Source organism: Dromaius novaehollandiae, unplaced genomic scaffold (assembly GCF_036370855.1).
Source record: "Dromaius novaehollandiae isolate bDroNov1 unplaced genomic scaffold, bDroNov1.hap1 HAP1_SCAFFOLD_102, whole genome shotgun sequence".
Taxonomy (NCBI): domain Eukaryota; kingdom Metazoa; phylum Chordata; class Aves; order Casuariiformes; family Dromaiidae; genus Dromaius; species Dromaius novaehollandiae.
The window spans coordinates 1-13,286 of NW_026991412.1; the positions used below are offsets into that span (position 1 = coordinate 1).

A 13,286-nucleotide genomic window follows, 5' to 3' on the forward strand; every position below is an offset into this window, starting at 1 on the left:
AGCACAGACCAGAGAAAGGGGGGGGGCTCTACTAAATTGTGTCTATCAGATTTGCTCCTTCTTGGCACTGTGTCTGGAACAGTTGGAGACTTTGCTCCAGAAGGGTTTGTATTGCTGGTACCAGATGCACAGTAGCTCTTGGATTAGGTTGCCAGGACTTCAGCTGGATAAACAAGACATTCTTGGCTCTGCATGCAAGATGCATTTCTGCAGACCACAGCAGCTAGACAAGGGGTAGTGCAGCAGCTCAGTGTCAAAGTTCCAACTCTAAAGATAAACAAGGGGTGTTTTACCTCCAGCAACATTTCTCTTCCACATTCCTTCAGGAAGATGAGCATCCACTCGCCTGCTGCCCGAGCACAAGTGGGGCTGAAGGACAGCATGCTGCCCAGGACAGCCTTCAGAAAGCCTCTTGCCTGCTCTGAGCAAAAGGATTTGCATGCAACCTGGAGAGAAATGAGAAACAGGAGAAACAACATCAGAAGTCTGCTTCCTCTCTTACAAGCAAAGGACAAGAAAACTTGAGCAGCTTCTCAGTTCAGCCATTAGCTAATCCTGAAGGTGGCAGGTGCTTTGTATTCCAATTGCACATACAACTTCTTCTTTTGATTTATGAAGCTCATAGAGTTGGAAGGCTCTTCCATGAGGTCGGTTGCTTGCCTACACAACTTATGTTCTTAAAATAACTCTCAAGAGCTGGCAAGCTAATACATGTTAAAATAAAGAGAAAGCCATCGGGCTAAGGAACTTCCCTGCTTTGCTTCAACAGCTCACTTTCCCCAGATGGAGAGTGTTTGGGTGTGGATGGATGAAAACAAACACACAAACTCATAGAAACTTCATGGAGTCTACTTCTTTCCCCAGTGGGAACGCTAGATATTGTTATGCTTCAAAACCCTCTTACTACTTGCTAACAACAGAGGCCCCATTGCTATAGGCCACTCTGAAAGGGGAGAGAAATCTTGGAAGTAAAGAAGAGAAAAGTGATGGGAGCTGAGCCACCAGGTAGCCACAGCTCTGGCTTTGGAGTCAGTAACCTTTGCGATTTTGGAAGAGGTCCTCAGCAGCGAATCCACATCTGCGGCCATCAGCTCCTCACAGAAGTGATTCAGATCCACTTCCCTTGTGTGCATAACCTTGCCTAAAAGAAACACAGGTGGGAAAGGATAGGCACATTTTCTGAAAATGAACCCCCAGTCCACAGCCATTGATCAAGGAATCACCAAATGGTGGTAGGGAATTCCACAGGGGTAGTGCAGGACCCTTCTGAACTCTGGGTGCAGCATTTTACGAGTCAGGCCATCAGATTCTGCTCTATGCCAGTCAGAAAAAACACTCTCCTTCTCCTACAGCAGTTTTCAGACTATACCTATTGTCCTCAACTATGGCTCCTCTTTTTCTCAGCCCCTCCATCCCATGTGCAAGCACAGGTCACACCTATCCTCTGACTGGGAGGAGGGTCTCCATAGATTCATCAGTGTGGACAGGTGATGCTGACCAAAGTCCACTCCAGAAGCCCAGGTGTACAACTCCCTTCTAAACAATTTCTCAACTGGGATCATTACTTTGTCTCTACAAAGCTAGAAAGTGCTGTCCTCTAATCCTTGGTGCCTGAGAGTGCTGCCCTGAGACAGAAATGTGGGAGGGCTCTCATTCTCCACAGCACCCAGAAGTGCCCCTGAGGCAAGGCTGCTCAGAGAACTTTCCCAGGCCTCCCTTGTGCTATGGCCAGGAGGGAAAAGAATGACCAAGGTCTGGATGCAAGAAACCAGCAGTCTGCTGTCCATTACTCTTCTCCTCTGGCAATGGAGCCCCCTCCCTGCACATTGCCTCTGCTGCCAGACAGGGAAGAGAGGGAAGAGCAGGCGGAAGGAAGTGGGAAGCAATGACTGTTCTTCTCACCTTGTGTTGAGAGAAGGCAGCTGATACAGTCGACTGCCCGCTGGCGTGATGTGGCCAGGGAGTCACAGCTGAGAGGCCCCAGCACTCCAATCATGGAGCCAAACTGCTCAGAAGAGTTTTCTCTCTGGTAGAAATCAAAGAAAGAAGAAAGTTCTCAGGCTGCAGGAGTGGCCCTTCAACCTTCTCCTTCTGACACTGACTCCTGACCCACAGCAGGGCATCTGGATCGACAGAAGCTCAGCTTTATCCTCCCAGGAGATTAGCAACCCAGAGCACAGCTCTGAGCAAACCTCCCTGCCAGGGAAGCAGAAGGGCTTAAGGAGCAATGCTGTCTTGGTGGCAGATGGGTGCTGAGGTTAGGGCAGAGCTGCAGAGAAGACCTGCAGGGCCTCCTGGCTCGCCAGGGCTGCCCTCGTCTTGGTTCCCCGAGAGACTCCAGCTGAACCCACAAGCACTCCCAAAGAGTTTTGGGAAGAGGGAGTCAATACTCACAGCATCCTCCAGTCTCTCGGTGTAAGTCTTTAGCAGATGAGTGCAGGCATAAAGGGCCCTCTCTCTCTCCCACTCTTTCCCAGAACGGAGCCAGGCCTCTAGGAGCTGTTGGAAGACCACAGCTAGATCAGGGCATGCATCGTTTGCACGCACACACACTCACACACACACACACACACTCCTTTACAGTCTCCCACCTTTTCTTCCCCCAGGAACCACACTAAGGATACATTGGCCTCCATGGGAATTCATCACCGCTGTGAGGTACACAAACACTGAAGGCTTCTTATATTAGTGTATCTGATACTTGCACACAGCACTCACTCATCAGCAAAGATTGGGAGTGCCTTGTATCCGTCCACCATGGCCATCTTGGCAACAGCTCCCATTGCAACATGCCCTGACAACCAATAACACAACTCCTACAGCCACGACGGGCCATAGTTTTCTCCACCTCCAGGGAAGAATTGCATGCCTTGCACCTGCCTCCAGAGCATCTCCTATTCTCAGATGATCCCCTAAAGCGTGAGGCCCTCCATCCTTGGCTCTCCTCTTGACAAAAGAGAGTTTCCCTTTCTCCTCTTTGCTACTCACGTGAAAGGTTTCCTTGAGCCATGACAAGGTCAGCTCTTCCTCAAGACTTGTCATGAGGCGAGCAAGAGCTTCCAGGGATCGTGTATAGAGAGCCTAAAAGCAAGAGAGAAGGAGTGGTAGCTGAAATCAGAGAGCCTCAGAACTCAGCCAGAGTCCAGAGCCTCAGCTCTGCCAGCATTCAGTGCATGATAAGGTGCAGCTCTGAACATGCAGAGCAGCAGAGGGGGATTGACAGCTACCTCTGCATGCTCAGCATCATCTGCTGCCTCCCCTTCTTTTGTCTGCTCAAGGGGAGGAAGGGGAAATAGGCTTCGGAAGCACTCCTGAAGAAGATGACAGTTTTCCTTCTGGGTCAGAGATGGCTTGATCTTGCTGGCAGAAGACAAAAGAAAGAGTTCAGAAAGGACACTTGCTACTCTTTGCCAGAGGGGGTCCAGTGGCAGCTAGAGTTCATCTGAAGCTGGAGCCCCAGTTCCCAACACTGCTGTTCCATGAAGAGGGAGCACTTCCGCCAACTCCCATGGATTCTTGCCCATCAGACTCCCAGCGTACAGAGAGCCGGGAGCTCTCTTCCCCCAGCCAGCCAGCCAGCCAGCCAGCCAGCAGCCTTTCTGCAGCCCAGACCACTCTCTGTTCCACACTTCTCCAATCTACAGCCTCAGGCCATCTCTCTCCAACACTGGGCTCCAGGATCTGTACCGCATCACATCTTCCAGGATCATACAAAACGGGGACCATCACCTCACCCCACACCAAAGGCAGCTTCTCACCCCACACTCAGGTCAACTGTGAAGCTTCAATCAGCTCCTCTGTGACATGCGGAGGAAAACCCAGCACACAGGAGGAAAAGCCCTACCTCAAGTGCTCCACCGCAAGAATTGCCCTGTAGCGAACGGGAGAAGCCACGCAATCCAGGGGCTCCTGCTTCATGAAGTCCTGCAGGTCACAGAGAGACAGGTACACAGAGGTCAGAGGGCAGGAAAGAAGAGGGCCTTGCCTCAGCAAGAAGAGCAGATTCTTCTTCCGCGCGTGTGGCTAACACAGACAGCCTCCATGCAGGTTTCTCCCAGAACTGCCGGAAGACCGCAGCTCCAGAGAGGACAGACCCACTGCTCTTCCCAGGGATCACCCACAAGCTGGCAGCACAAGGGACCCTAGTGTGCTGGTGCCTAGGCCTCGGACACTCCCAAGTTTGCCCAAGGCCTTTCTCAGCCCACAGAGAACAGTGCCTCTCTGAGGAAACCCCTCTCAGTGCACAAACTCTTCTGCAGGACAGCCTCTCTCATTCCATGTCACTCACCAGCACAAGCTCCAGCAGCACCCTCTTCGAAGCAAAGCTGAAGTTCTCACAGGTGCCAACGCCTTGAAGGGCGCAGCTGACTTCTGTGACACTCTGGATTAGGGCCAGCTTGAGTTCTGTGTCCTGAGGACCAGGAAAGAAAAAAAAGGTGACATAGATGAGGAGCTGTTCAAAGGACCAAAGGCCAAAAGATTAACAGGAGGGCCAAAAGATCAACCCAAGGGCCAAAGCTACTCTCAAAGTGCTGCGGAGGGAAGAAACTGCATCCTCCAGGAGCCTAGGGGGAAGGGCCTCTGGGTCTTATTTCAGTGGAAGGAGATCTCTCCTGGGATCCTAGGAAGACATGGACTACCTGGAAGCAGAAAGGAGCTTTCCCCAGCTTCCTACCCAAAAGAGAGCCCCCTGGACTCTGGCCCAAGGCAGTGGGGAAAGCAAATCTGGAACAACGGAAACTGGAAATGGGAGAAGGGCAAGGAGCAAGGCTCATTCAGGGAGCATTTACTGGGGCTGGGAAAGTGATGCCCGGTGCCTGCAAGGTGCAAGGAGAAAGAGTGAGAGTCGGGGAAACAGAAAACACTAGTATGCGAAAGACGGCAGCAGTTCAGATTACCGCCAACACTACGAGGCTGCAGAGACTCATCTGGAGCCCTCTGTCCCCTGCATGGGGAGCAACGGCTAGAACTGGACCTGGGATACTGCTTGTGCTTCGGGTCTCTGACATCTCAGACAAGTCCCCCAAAACTCAAAGAACACCAGCAATGACACGGGGATATATGTCAAAGGGATAGAGTGGCAGGTTTGGAACTGGAGATCCAGGACTCTTGTTGAGAGCAGATCTTTCCAAACAGATGCTCTGTCCCAGTAAGCTCCGGTTCAGAGGAGGGCGGGAGCTAGCTCTAGACTAATTGTCCCGACACCGAGCATTCACAGCTCCTACCTGAGGGCTGGTTCTGTACTGGCACAGGATGTTCTCTACAATGTCCGTCTCGACCCGGGCAAGAAGCTGCTGCTTGGGTGCATGGAGTGCTATTTTACTGTAGATGAGCATGACAGCAGCAGCTGTCTTTGCTCCGTTCTCCTTCTGGTGCTCCTGGAAAATTGGGAAAGTCAGGAGGATTCAGTCGAGCCTCTTCATTTTACCTTAGACTTCCCCTTTGCTTCTAGCTGAGAAACTGCCTCCAAACAGGTACGAGCTTGCCTTTTTCATCCACACTTCTCAAAACATTTCACCAAGTAACTCTTCAATGCCTCCGTTAACTCTCTGGGAGAGAGCTGTTCTCCCTCCCACTGTCTCCCTCTCTTGTGTCTAAGAGCTGGAACTCTTAGACAAAGGAGGGCTGAAGTGCAGAACCTCCTTCCTTGACAGCACCAGGAGTTTGAGCACTGCCCATTGACCATCCCTCATTTCCATTTGCCAGCTGAACTGAAACCACACCCAACACTGTTCCAATGGCCAGTTGCTGTTTGTTGCCACTGCTGGGGAATTTTGATCCATGACTTTGTAATGGGATCTGTCCTGAAGACGCCTGAAGCACCAGAACTCCTGGCTACAGGCTTCCGGCAGTTCTTACACAAGCAAAGAAAGCCAAGACAACAGAGAAAACCTGCTTCCCTTACCTTCTGGAGGGTGAAGACCCTAGGAAGTCTCCTATTCTCCCCAGCAGCAGCAAAGTCGTGGACTGTCTTCAAGGCCAGGTCGAAGTGGCCCTCAGCAGAGGATGCTAACACCGAAATCGGTCCCTGCAACACAAGGGAAAGAGTGAGTCTGTTTCCATCCCACACATTCATCCCTTTCAAGCTTTCAAGCATATTGCCTGAGGGAATCAGCAGGAAAAAGCTCCAAGTCAGGCAACGAGATCCAAGCTGCCGAGGGAAAACTGGAGAGCGCAGGGATAGAGAGCACCCACCTCTCTCTCAGAAGGTTCCAGACGTCTGACTCTTTCCAAGTAGCTCTGCAGCTGTTCTTCAATGTAGCTGATGTTCTGAGACGCTGCCAGTGCTCCCCCCACAGCCTTATAGAGGAAATTCTGAAAGAGAAGAGGCCAGCACGAAGAGGTTGCTAACACAGCAACCTGTCATCACTGGAGAAGCGGAACACCCAGCTACCACCCCATCTCAAGGACCAAGAGACAGCCAAGGCACCAAGACTACAAAAACAGCCCATTTCTTGGCCCAATCCAGTTACCAGCTCTATACAGAGAATTAAAGGAAGAAAAAAAAAAAAGACATTATGTAGGGCTGAGAATAGGAAGCAGTGAAAAGCAACTGTATTGAAAAAAACCATGCAGGGAGAGAAGCATCCTGTGGCTCTGCCACCAAACCTCTCAAGGAAGAAAAGTAAAGACCAAGTCTTAGCAGAGGACCAACCTTCTCCTTGGAAAAGTTTGGATAGTGGGCCATCTGCTGAGTTAACTCGCCATTCAGCTTCATATTCCAGGTCTCATTCTTTATGGCTTCCAGAGATGTTCTCAGGAACTATGGAGAAAACAAAAAGTGAAGCAAATGCTTCCTCAGGTTTTGTCAAGGTCTTTCTCTCATTCCAGTGTAACAAGAAGGTGTCTGGGGACAGCTCACACTACGGATAATCCATCTTCCCTTCCCACCCCTTTAATCTGCCCCAGACCCTTCTTCCAATATGCAGCTAAGATCCTTCTGGGTCTCAGGAAACTATAGAGAAAGAGGCAGTGGCGCTTTTAGGACAACAGGCCCAAGTTCTGGGAGAGGACAGGCTTGCCCAAAACCTCACTGCCAAGACCCCACCTCCCAGCTGTCATAAAAGAACTCTGTACCTGCAGCAGACGGCACTCCCATTCTGCATAGTCCAGGGAGCTCTCATCTTTTCCTGGGAAACAAGAGGACACAACAGCAGGTCATCTGATTACAGTGAGCCCAAAAGAAGCATCCACACGTCTCCTTTGGAAGCAAAAAGTCCAGCATTCCCAGGCTACCAGCTCCCAGAATGTACCTGTTCTGTCAGGGCTCAAAGGCAGCTACTCCACCAGCCCCTTTGTGAGTCCAAATGCATAAGGTATGTCCAAGTCCCATTTGTTCAGGACCATGGAATCAACGCTGGGGAATACTGACTGCTGGTCAAAGCAGCTGTCTATTTCCTCACAGGAAGAAAAATGAGGCAGAAGGGCCTTTCACAACCAGCTGGAGCTTAGTGCAAGAGAGAACTGCCACTGCCAAGCTGGACTCGACTGGTGACTCTGAGCTTCCAAGGAGAGGGCAGTGCCACAAAATCTCCTCAAGGGGGAATGTAACCACTCACAAACACTGTCCAAGCAAGGGTGGGAGGATGCTGCCAGAGCCTGCCATTCTGATGCAATATGCCAGGCTAAAGCCCACACAGGGATCAGATTATTTCAGGAGCATTACTTCTCTCAGCTGTCAGTTCCAGCTCCCTGGAACTGGGAGGGATGAAGAACAAGACAGCTTTAAGACACTCAAGGGCTCCGTTGTCCTCAGGCACTCTGGGGACCTGCCTTTTCCTGACTTCCCTTCTGTCCTCTTCAAATCAATCCCCTCCCAGCGGACACTTTACCTTCAAGGTACTGCAGCAAGGAAGGGATCTGGGCCATCCAGGGAATCCCCACCGCTCTGTGAATTGCCCTGTGAAGGGTCTTCAGCAGCTGCAGGGCAACAGCTCCATGGCCACCTCCTTCATAAGGAGAGCAAGCAAGCACCTGGAAGAGGGAAGGAGAGAGAATTAGAGCTCCAGCCTGACAGAGGAACAGCAGTTTGTCTGAGAAAGGAGAGGGGCTTTGCAGGTGCCATGGCAGGCAGCACACAGCAGAACTGCTTCTCTTTTTGCACTGCCTCCCTGAGGAATGGCGCGTCCTTGCTATTCGAGAGGTCCACACTGGGAATGCCCAGGCAGTCCTTGGAGGGCAAGACGCCCTCCAGCAGGCTTGTTCCTCCCTGAAGGCTGCAAGCATCTGCCTTGAAAGCAGTCTCCATCCGGAGCTCTCCCCCTTTCCCTTGATCAGGAAAACTCTGCCCCGAGGAGTCCCCAACTACTCACCAGGAGACGTACCAGCAGAGCCTGGGGAGTTGGCAGTTTGGCTGGAAAGAGAAAGAAAGATCCATTTCAGCAGGCCAAGTCCCACACAAGATGATCACCCGTCCATCCCAGGCAAAGCCTCCAGGACAGGACTGAAGGGGCCTGATAATCTGCTGATAAATTTGCCTTCCCCCAGCTTTTCCCATCTTAGGGTATCCATGCAATTAACGTGCCGAAAGGAAGGTAACTCCCCAGCACTGCCAGCAAGGAGTCCTCCATTTTACAGGGAGAATGCTGAGAAATGAAGAGCAAAGCATTTTCTCTGGGAAATGCAGAGGAAATTTCCACAAAGGAAATACAGGGCAGGACTCCCTGTCACCTAGCAGAAGGGCAAGGCTGTGCTGTTCACTCTTCCCAGCCTCCCAGTTGGGTCTGCCAGGGGACAGAGACACACACAGGCTCAGCCTGTCCACCTGACAGAGCAGGACAGAATACTTTGGAAGTTTCTCTCTTTTACCGCGTTCTTGGTAGCACAGGTAATTGGGTTCCTCCTTCTCTTCTGCTCTCTCCTGTCTCTCCACGAGCTCCCTGAGGCAGCGGGAGAGTGGGACCAGAGTGCCAGTGTACTGAGCTGGCACTACGAACTGGAGGAGCCTTGGCCATAGGAGCTGCAGAGCAAAATACAGCAATTCAGCACGTCATTCTTTCCATCCCTTCAACTCCTGTTTTCATAGTGGCTGTCCTCTGTGGCTATGACCCAGCCCCTCCACTGTTAGCCCTCTCCAGGGCATTACTTCATGTCTCTCCCACCCTTTCTCTTCTGTCTCTCTTCCTTCTAGTCCACTGTCCTAATCCCCACTTGAGCCCATCTCTTGGACTGTTATTCACAAGGCTTCATTTCCCCTCTCCTCCGACAAGACATTCTGGTAGCCCCGTGCTCGGAAGAGCTTGTCAGCAGGGAGGGGGAGGGCTAGAAGAAGGTATCCTCAAGGCAAGGAGTAGCACCAGGTGGTGGGATGACTTACTCTTGTCATGCCGCTTGCTGAGACGTCCAGGGTGTCGAGGACATGTAAGCAGAGAGTTTGAAGCGCGGTCTCTGCCACTGCTTCCCTCTCAGAGAGGTTTCCTGTCTCCTGCAAGACACAAGTTTGAAAACACTCCCATCAGCTACTGTTTCTTCAGGAAGAGGCTAGAGGCTTCAGTAGGAGACTTGGCTTTTGCTTTGGGAGCACAGGTCACCTGAGGTAAGACAATGGGAAATCCTATAGTAGGGGTCACATCCTGGACTGCAAGGAAAACTACACAGAATGCAGAGAGAGCAACTGCCTGTTTGCAATTACCCAACCAATGGGGGTAAATGGTTTATTCGCGACAGCAGATGCTCAATGGCCCGAGCTCTGTTTTAATGACACCAAAGAAACGCTCTTCAGAGGAGTTCTGCTCAATTCCTGCACTGAAAGGAGAGCAGAACTGGCCCCAAGGACAAGGAAGAGGAGGTGGGAGTTCTTGACACGCTTCTCCTTACAAATGCAGCCTTCAGGAGCCTCACAGCAAATGACTGAACAAGAGGAAAGGCACAGCCAAAGCCAAGAGTTTCACCAAGTCCTTGTTCTGGTGAGCCACCTACAAGGAGTCATTCCCTGTGGACCTGGCTGGCAACACCTAAGAAAGAGGTGCCTGTGGTCCCTTTGTTTCCAGAAAGCACACAGGGCCCGAAAGCACTGCATGGAGGGCAGGACAGGTTCGGACAGAAATATGGAGGACAAGGAAAGAACTGGAGAGCTTTTCCGGCTTGTCCTGCTTAGCCCACAATTTCTGTCTTTTGCTGATCATCCATCAGCAGTTCAGAAAAGACTTGTCCACCTTTGTATCCTGCTGAGAATCCACTTTTCCAGGGTGGCTTTTGCCAAGCAGTTTTGCTGAAATCCCTGGCAGCACCACTGCTCTTTTCTTACTCTCCCACGGTGCCTCCCATTGCATGACATGGTGGTGTAGCACCACAGCCGCACCCTTGACAGCAACAGAGAGACCCACGATTCAAGTCGGTTGGGATGCTGATGAGGTCATGGCACCAGGCACTCAAGGGCTGCTGCTTGGGGGCCTCCACATTTTCAGGGAAGCTCAGTGCAGTAGTCAGTGGACAAAAGGCACAAAACAAAGCCCCAAATGTCACATTCTCCTCTTACCAGTCTGCTGGTGGCCCGACTGAACTCCCTGAAAACATAGGCCACCAGACCCCAGGCCGAACAGTTCTCGACACCAGAGCTGAACAGTTCCTTGATGAAACCAAGAACAGCCACCTTCACCTGCCGGGGAGGAGATTGCAAACAAGAGTAACCATGAGTCCTTCTCTCCGAAGCAGGAAACATATGCCTAGGCTAGATCCAAACTGCGTAGGGAAATGCTTCCCCTGTCACTCATCAGGCTACCATCCCTTCCCCAGCCACCTCACCTTACTCCGGTGGTCTCCAAAGACAGTTTCCACTGCCTTGACAACCAGGAACATGTTCTTTCTTATCGCCATTGCTGAAAGGAAGTACAGGTACGTTGAGGCAGAGCCCACCCCTCCAAAAGAGCACTGTCAAAATGTCTCTGCTTTCTCATGGACAGCTAGACAGAAAGCACGGGGCCAAAATCTGACTTCAGGGGAAGCAGCAGAAGCCAGGAGCAACAGGGACTGCCTAACACAGAGAGTTAGAAAAATGGGATCCACACTGGAATTCACTACTCTTTATGCTCGGAGTGTTACTGAGCTTCAGCTGTCACCCCTGACGAAGCGTGGTCAATAACTATCCAGACAGACTGCTCGGCTGGGTTTGATACGGTTGGAGACTACAATTCATTTGGGTAACATAGTCTTTGTAAGCACCCACGCATTTCTGTGCTTCACCCTTTCTCAGCTGAAACATGGTAAGGTGCTTGGTCCACACTAAGCGTGTGCCCTCCATGGATTTTGACAAGGCTGCTGGCCTGTTTCTCAGAGCTGAAGGGGACTCGGGCGACTTCTGAGATACCTCAGGGAGTGTGCACTTCTTGTGCACTCAGGTTGCAGAGGAGTCTGGTCTACCACAGCCCAACTGCACAGCCTGAACACCTCCTCTGATCAGGCTCTGGCAGTTCATGGCTTCAGCTCTTGGCTGTTTCTGCTCGTAGTCCCTCAGCCAAAGTACATCATTCCTCCTATTTTCTTCCTAGTGTTACTTACAGTCACAATGAACAAAGAATCTCAGCAGAGACAGGGCTGCTATTCTAGAAGCCTCGTTCTCAGCCTCCAGTTGTGAGTACAGAAACTCCATGGTCTCCTCAGGGAAGCTTCGGGCTGGAGGGAAGAAATCATGTTCTAGGTTAACAATCAAGCTCTTCTCCCATTGCAGAGCTTTCAAAGAAACCACAGCCAAATTCTGTTTTCTCCTTACCTAGTAGCAGCATGCAGTGGCACAGCTCTGTTTTATGGCCAATGCGGTGCTTCTTGGTCACATCCGAGAGCTGTGGGAATGAGGTACGTTTTAGGATCAGTCTTGAGAGAGACTGAAAAGAATCGCTCCTATGAGGTCTTGTCTCCCTGGGGACTCACAGGGAAAGATGCCATTCAAGAAGGACAGTGCTCTGTCCTCTCAAAGCTGTCTTCTGCTTCCCCCCCACCCTTCTGTCTCTCTGGAACTCTACGGAGAGGCCAGAGATGAGCTTGTGCTCTGACAGACAGCTTCTAGATCCTGGAGTCAGAGATGAACACCTTCCTGAGCGTCTTGTCAGCTCCACTCTAACGCTCCAGAGGGAGTTTGAGCCTACGACAGGGGACCCACAGCCAAAACAAAGGCTACGCCCTAGAGGCAAGAGCAACCTTTGAGTTCCAGTCAGTTCCGCAGCAGCAAAAGGCCGTTAGGATACAAGGGCTGGCTGGGATTCCAAGGCTCAGCTTCAGCTCTCTGGGCTCCAGATTCCTCCTGCTCTCTGCCCGAGCAGGAAACTCCTTTGTGAACTGAGCTGTCCCTGGAACCAGGCAAAGCAGCCCTGGAAAAGTCCGTGGGCACCTGGCCGGAATGGGGGCCTCAACAGCTGTATGGACCTGACTGCAAGGTATGAGAAAAGCCCAAAGGAGGGAAACTCTGCCCTGCCACCCCATGGGTCTTTCCTGCCAACCAGAGGCAGACCTGCTAACCCAGAGGGAAGTGCAAGATGTTCAGCCCCTGCTTACCTGGTTGTGCACAACAATGCAGATGATAAAAACTCTTTCCCTGGGGATAAAGGGCTCAGTTTTCTCCACAGCTTCCAAGAAATGCCTGAGACGCTACAAGAAAAAGTGAAAACGAGAGGGTGGCTTGTGAGTGAGAGCAGCTCATTAACACAGGACAGCATGCCTCCACAGTTGGCTGTTCTCTGCCCTGAAAAAACAGGCAGTATCAAGCCTCCCCCTCCATCTGTGTGCGACTGTCTTGGCTTCTTCTCTAACAGGTTCCCAGCTCCTCCAGGAACTCCCACAGCTCCCTGATCCCAGCACACACTCACCCTGACCCATGCAGCCACATCGTATCTTGCCAGACACCTCACCTTGGTCACGTGAAAACCATCTTGGACCTCTTCATACTGGTCCAAGAGCCAGCAGAGCTGGTCGCACACATGCCCTTGATACTCTTCCTGATGAAGGAGGAGGCCCATCATAGCTGCCACAGCCCTGATGATGTCCTCCTTGAGCTGCACACAAGGAAGACAGAAGACCTTTGTTTGCTCCGACTGAAGCTCTGCTCTAGGAGGCAGCATCCCCCAGACACAAACTTCCCCCTTCCCAAAGACGGCCATTTCCCAGCTTCCTCTGGAGGAAACGGTCTTGCTCGAGAAGAGAGAGAACATTTCCCCTCTTCTAAACCCAAGACCCTTGGGGCTCAAAGGCCACTGGAATTTGGCTGGTTCCCAGCGGCGGTTCTCCAGACCCGGCCTGGCCTCACTAGTTCATCGCGAGGCTGCAAAGCGGGACTCCAGGCACACTGCCTGTTGGCC

The 13,286-nt window shown here is 51.7% G+C and overlaps 1 protein-coding gene and 1 long non-coding RNA gene across 2 annotated transcripts; both read right to left on the bottom strand.

Moving 5' to 3' along the window:
• Positions 1-293: 293 nt before the first annotated feature.
• On the bottom strand, positions 294-10,811 carry LOC135326288 (maestro heat-like repeat-containing protein family member 2B; the record flags this gene model as incomplete). Its single annotated transcript, XM_064504172.1, has 19 exons — positions 10,744-10,811; positions 10,478-10,597; positions 9,317-9,424; positions 8,809-8,959; positions 8,313-8,353; positions 7,833-7,974; positions 7,078-7,130; positions 6,656-6,763; positions 6,196-6,315; positions 5,906-6,028; positions 5,226-5,378; positions 4,289-4,411; positions 3,845-3,924; positions 3,228-3,360; positions 2,989-3,081; positions 2,395-2,499; positions 1,903-2,026; positions 1,038-1,141; positions 294-446 (listed from the first exon to the last, which is right to left on the bottom strand). Coding segments are annotated over exons 1-19 (2,088 nt in total), but the record flags the coding sequence as incomplete, so codon positions are not given.
• A 902-nt stretch (positions 10,812-11,713) lies between these two features.
• On the bottom strand, positions 11,714-12,906 carry LOC135326276 (uncharacterized). The gene is made up of 3 exons (XR_010386804.1): positions 12,840-12,906; positions 12,487-12,579; positions 11,714-11,777 (listed from the first exon to the last, which is right to left on the bottom strand). It is a non-coding gene; the product is annotated as an uncharacterized LOC135326276 (long non-coding RNA).
• Positions 12,907-13,286: the final 380 nt, after the last annotated feature.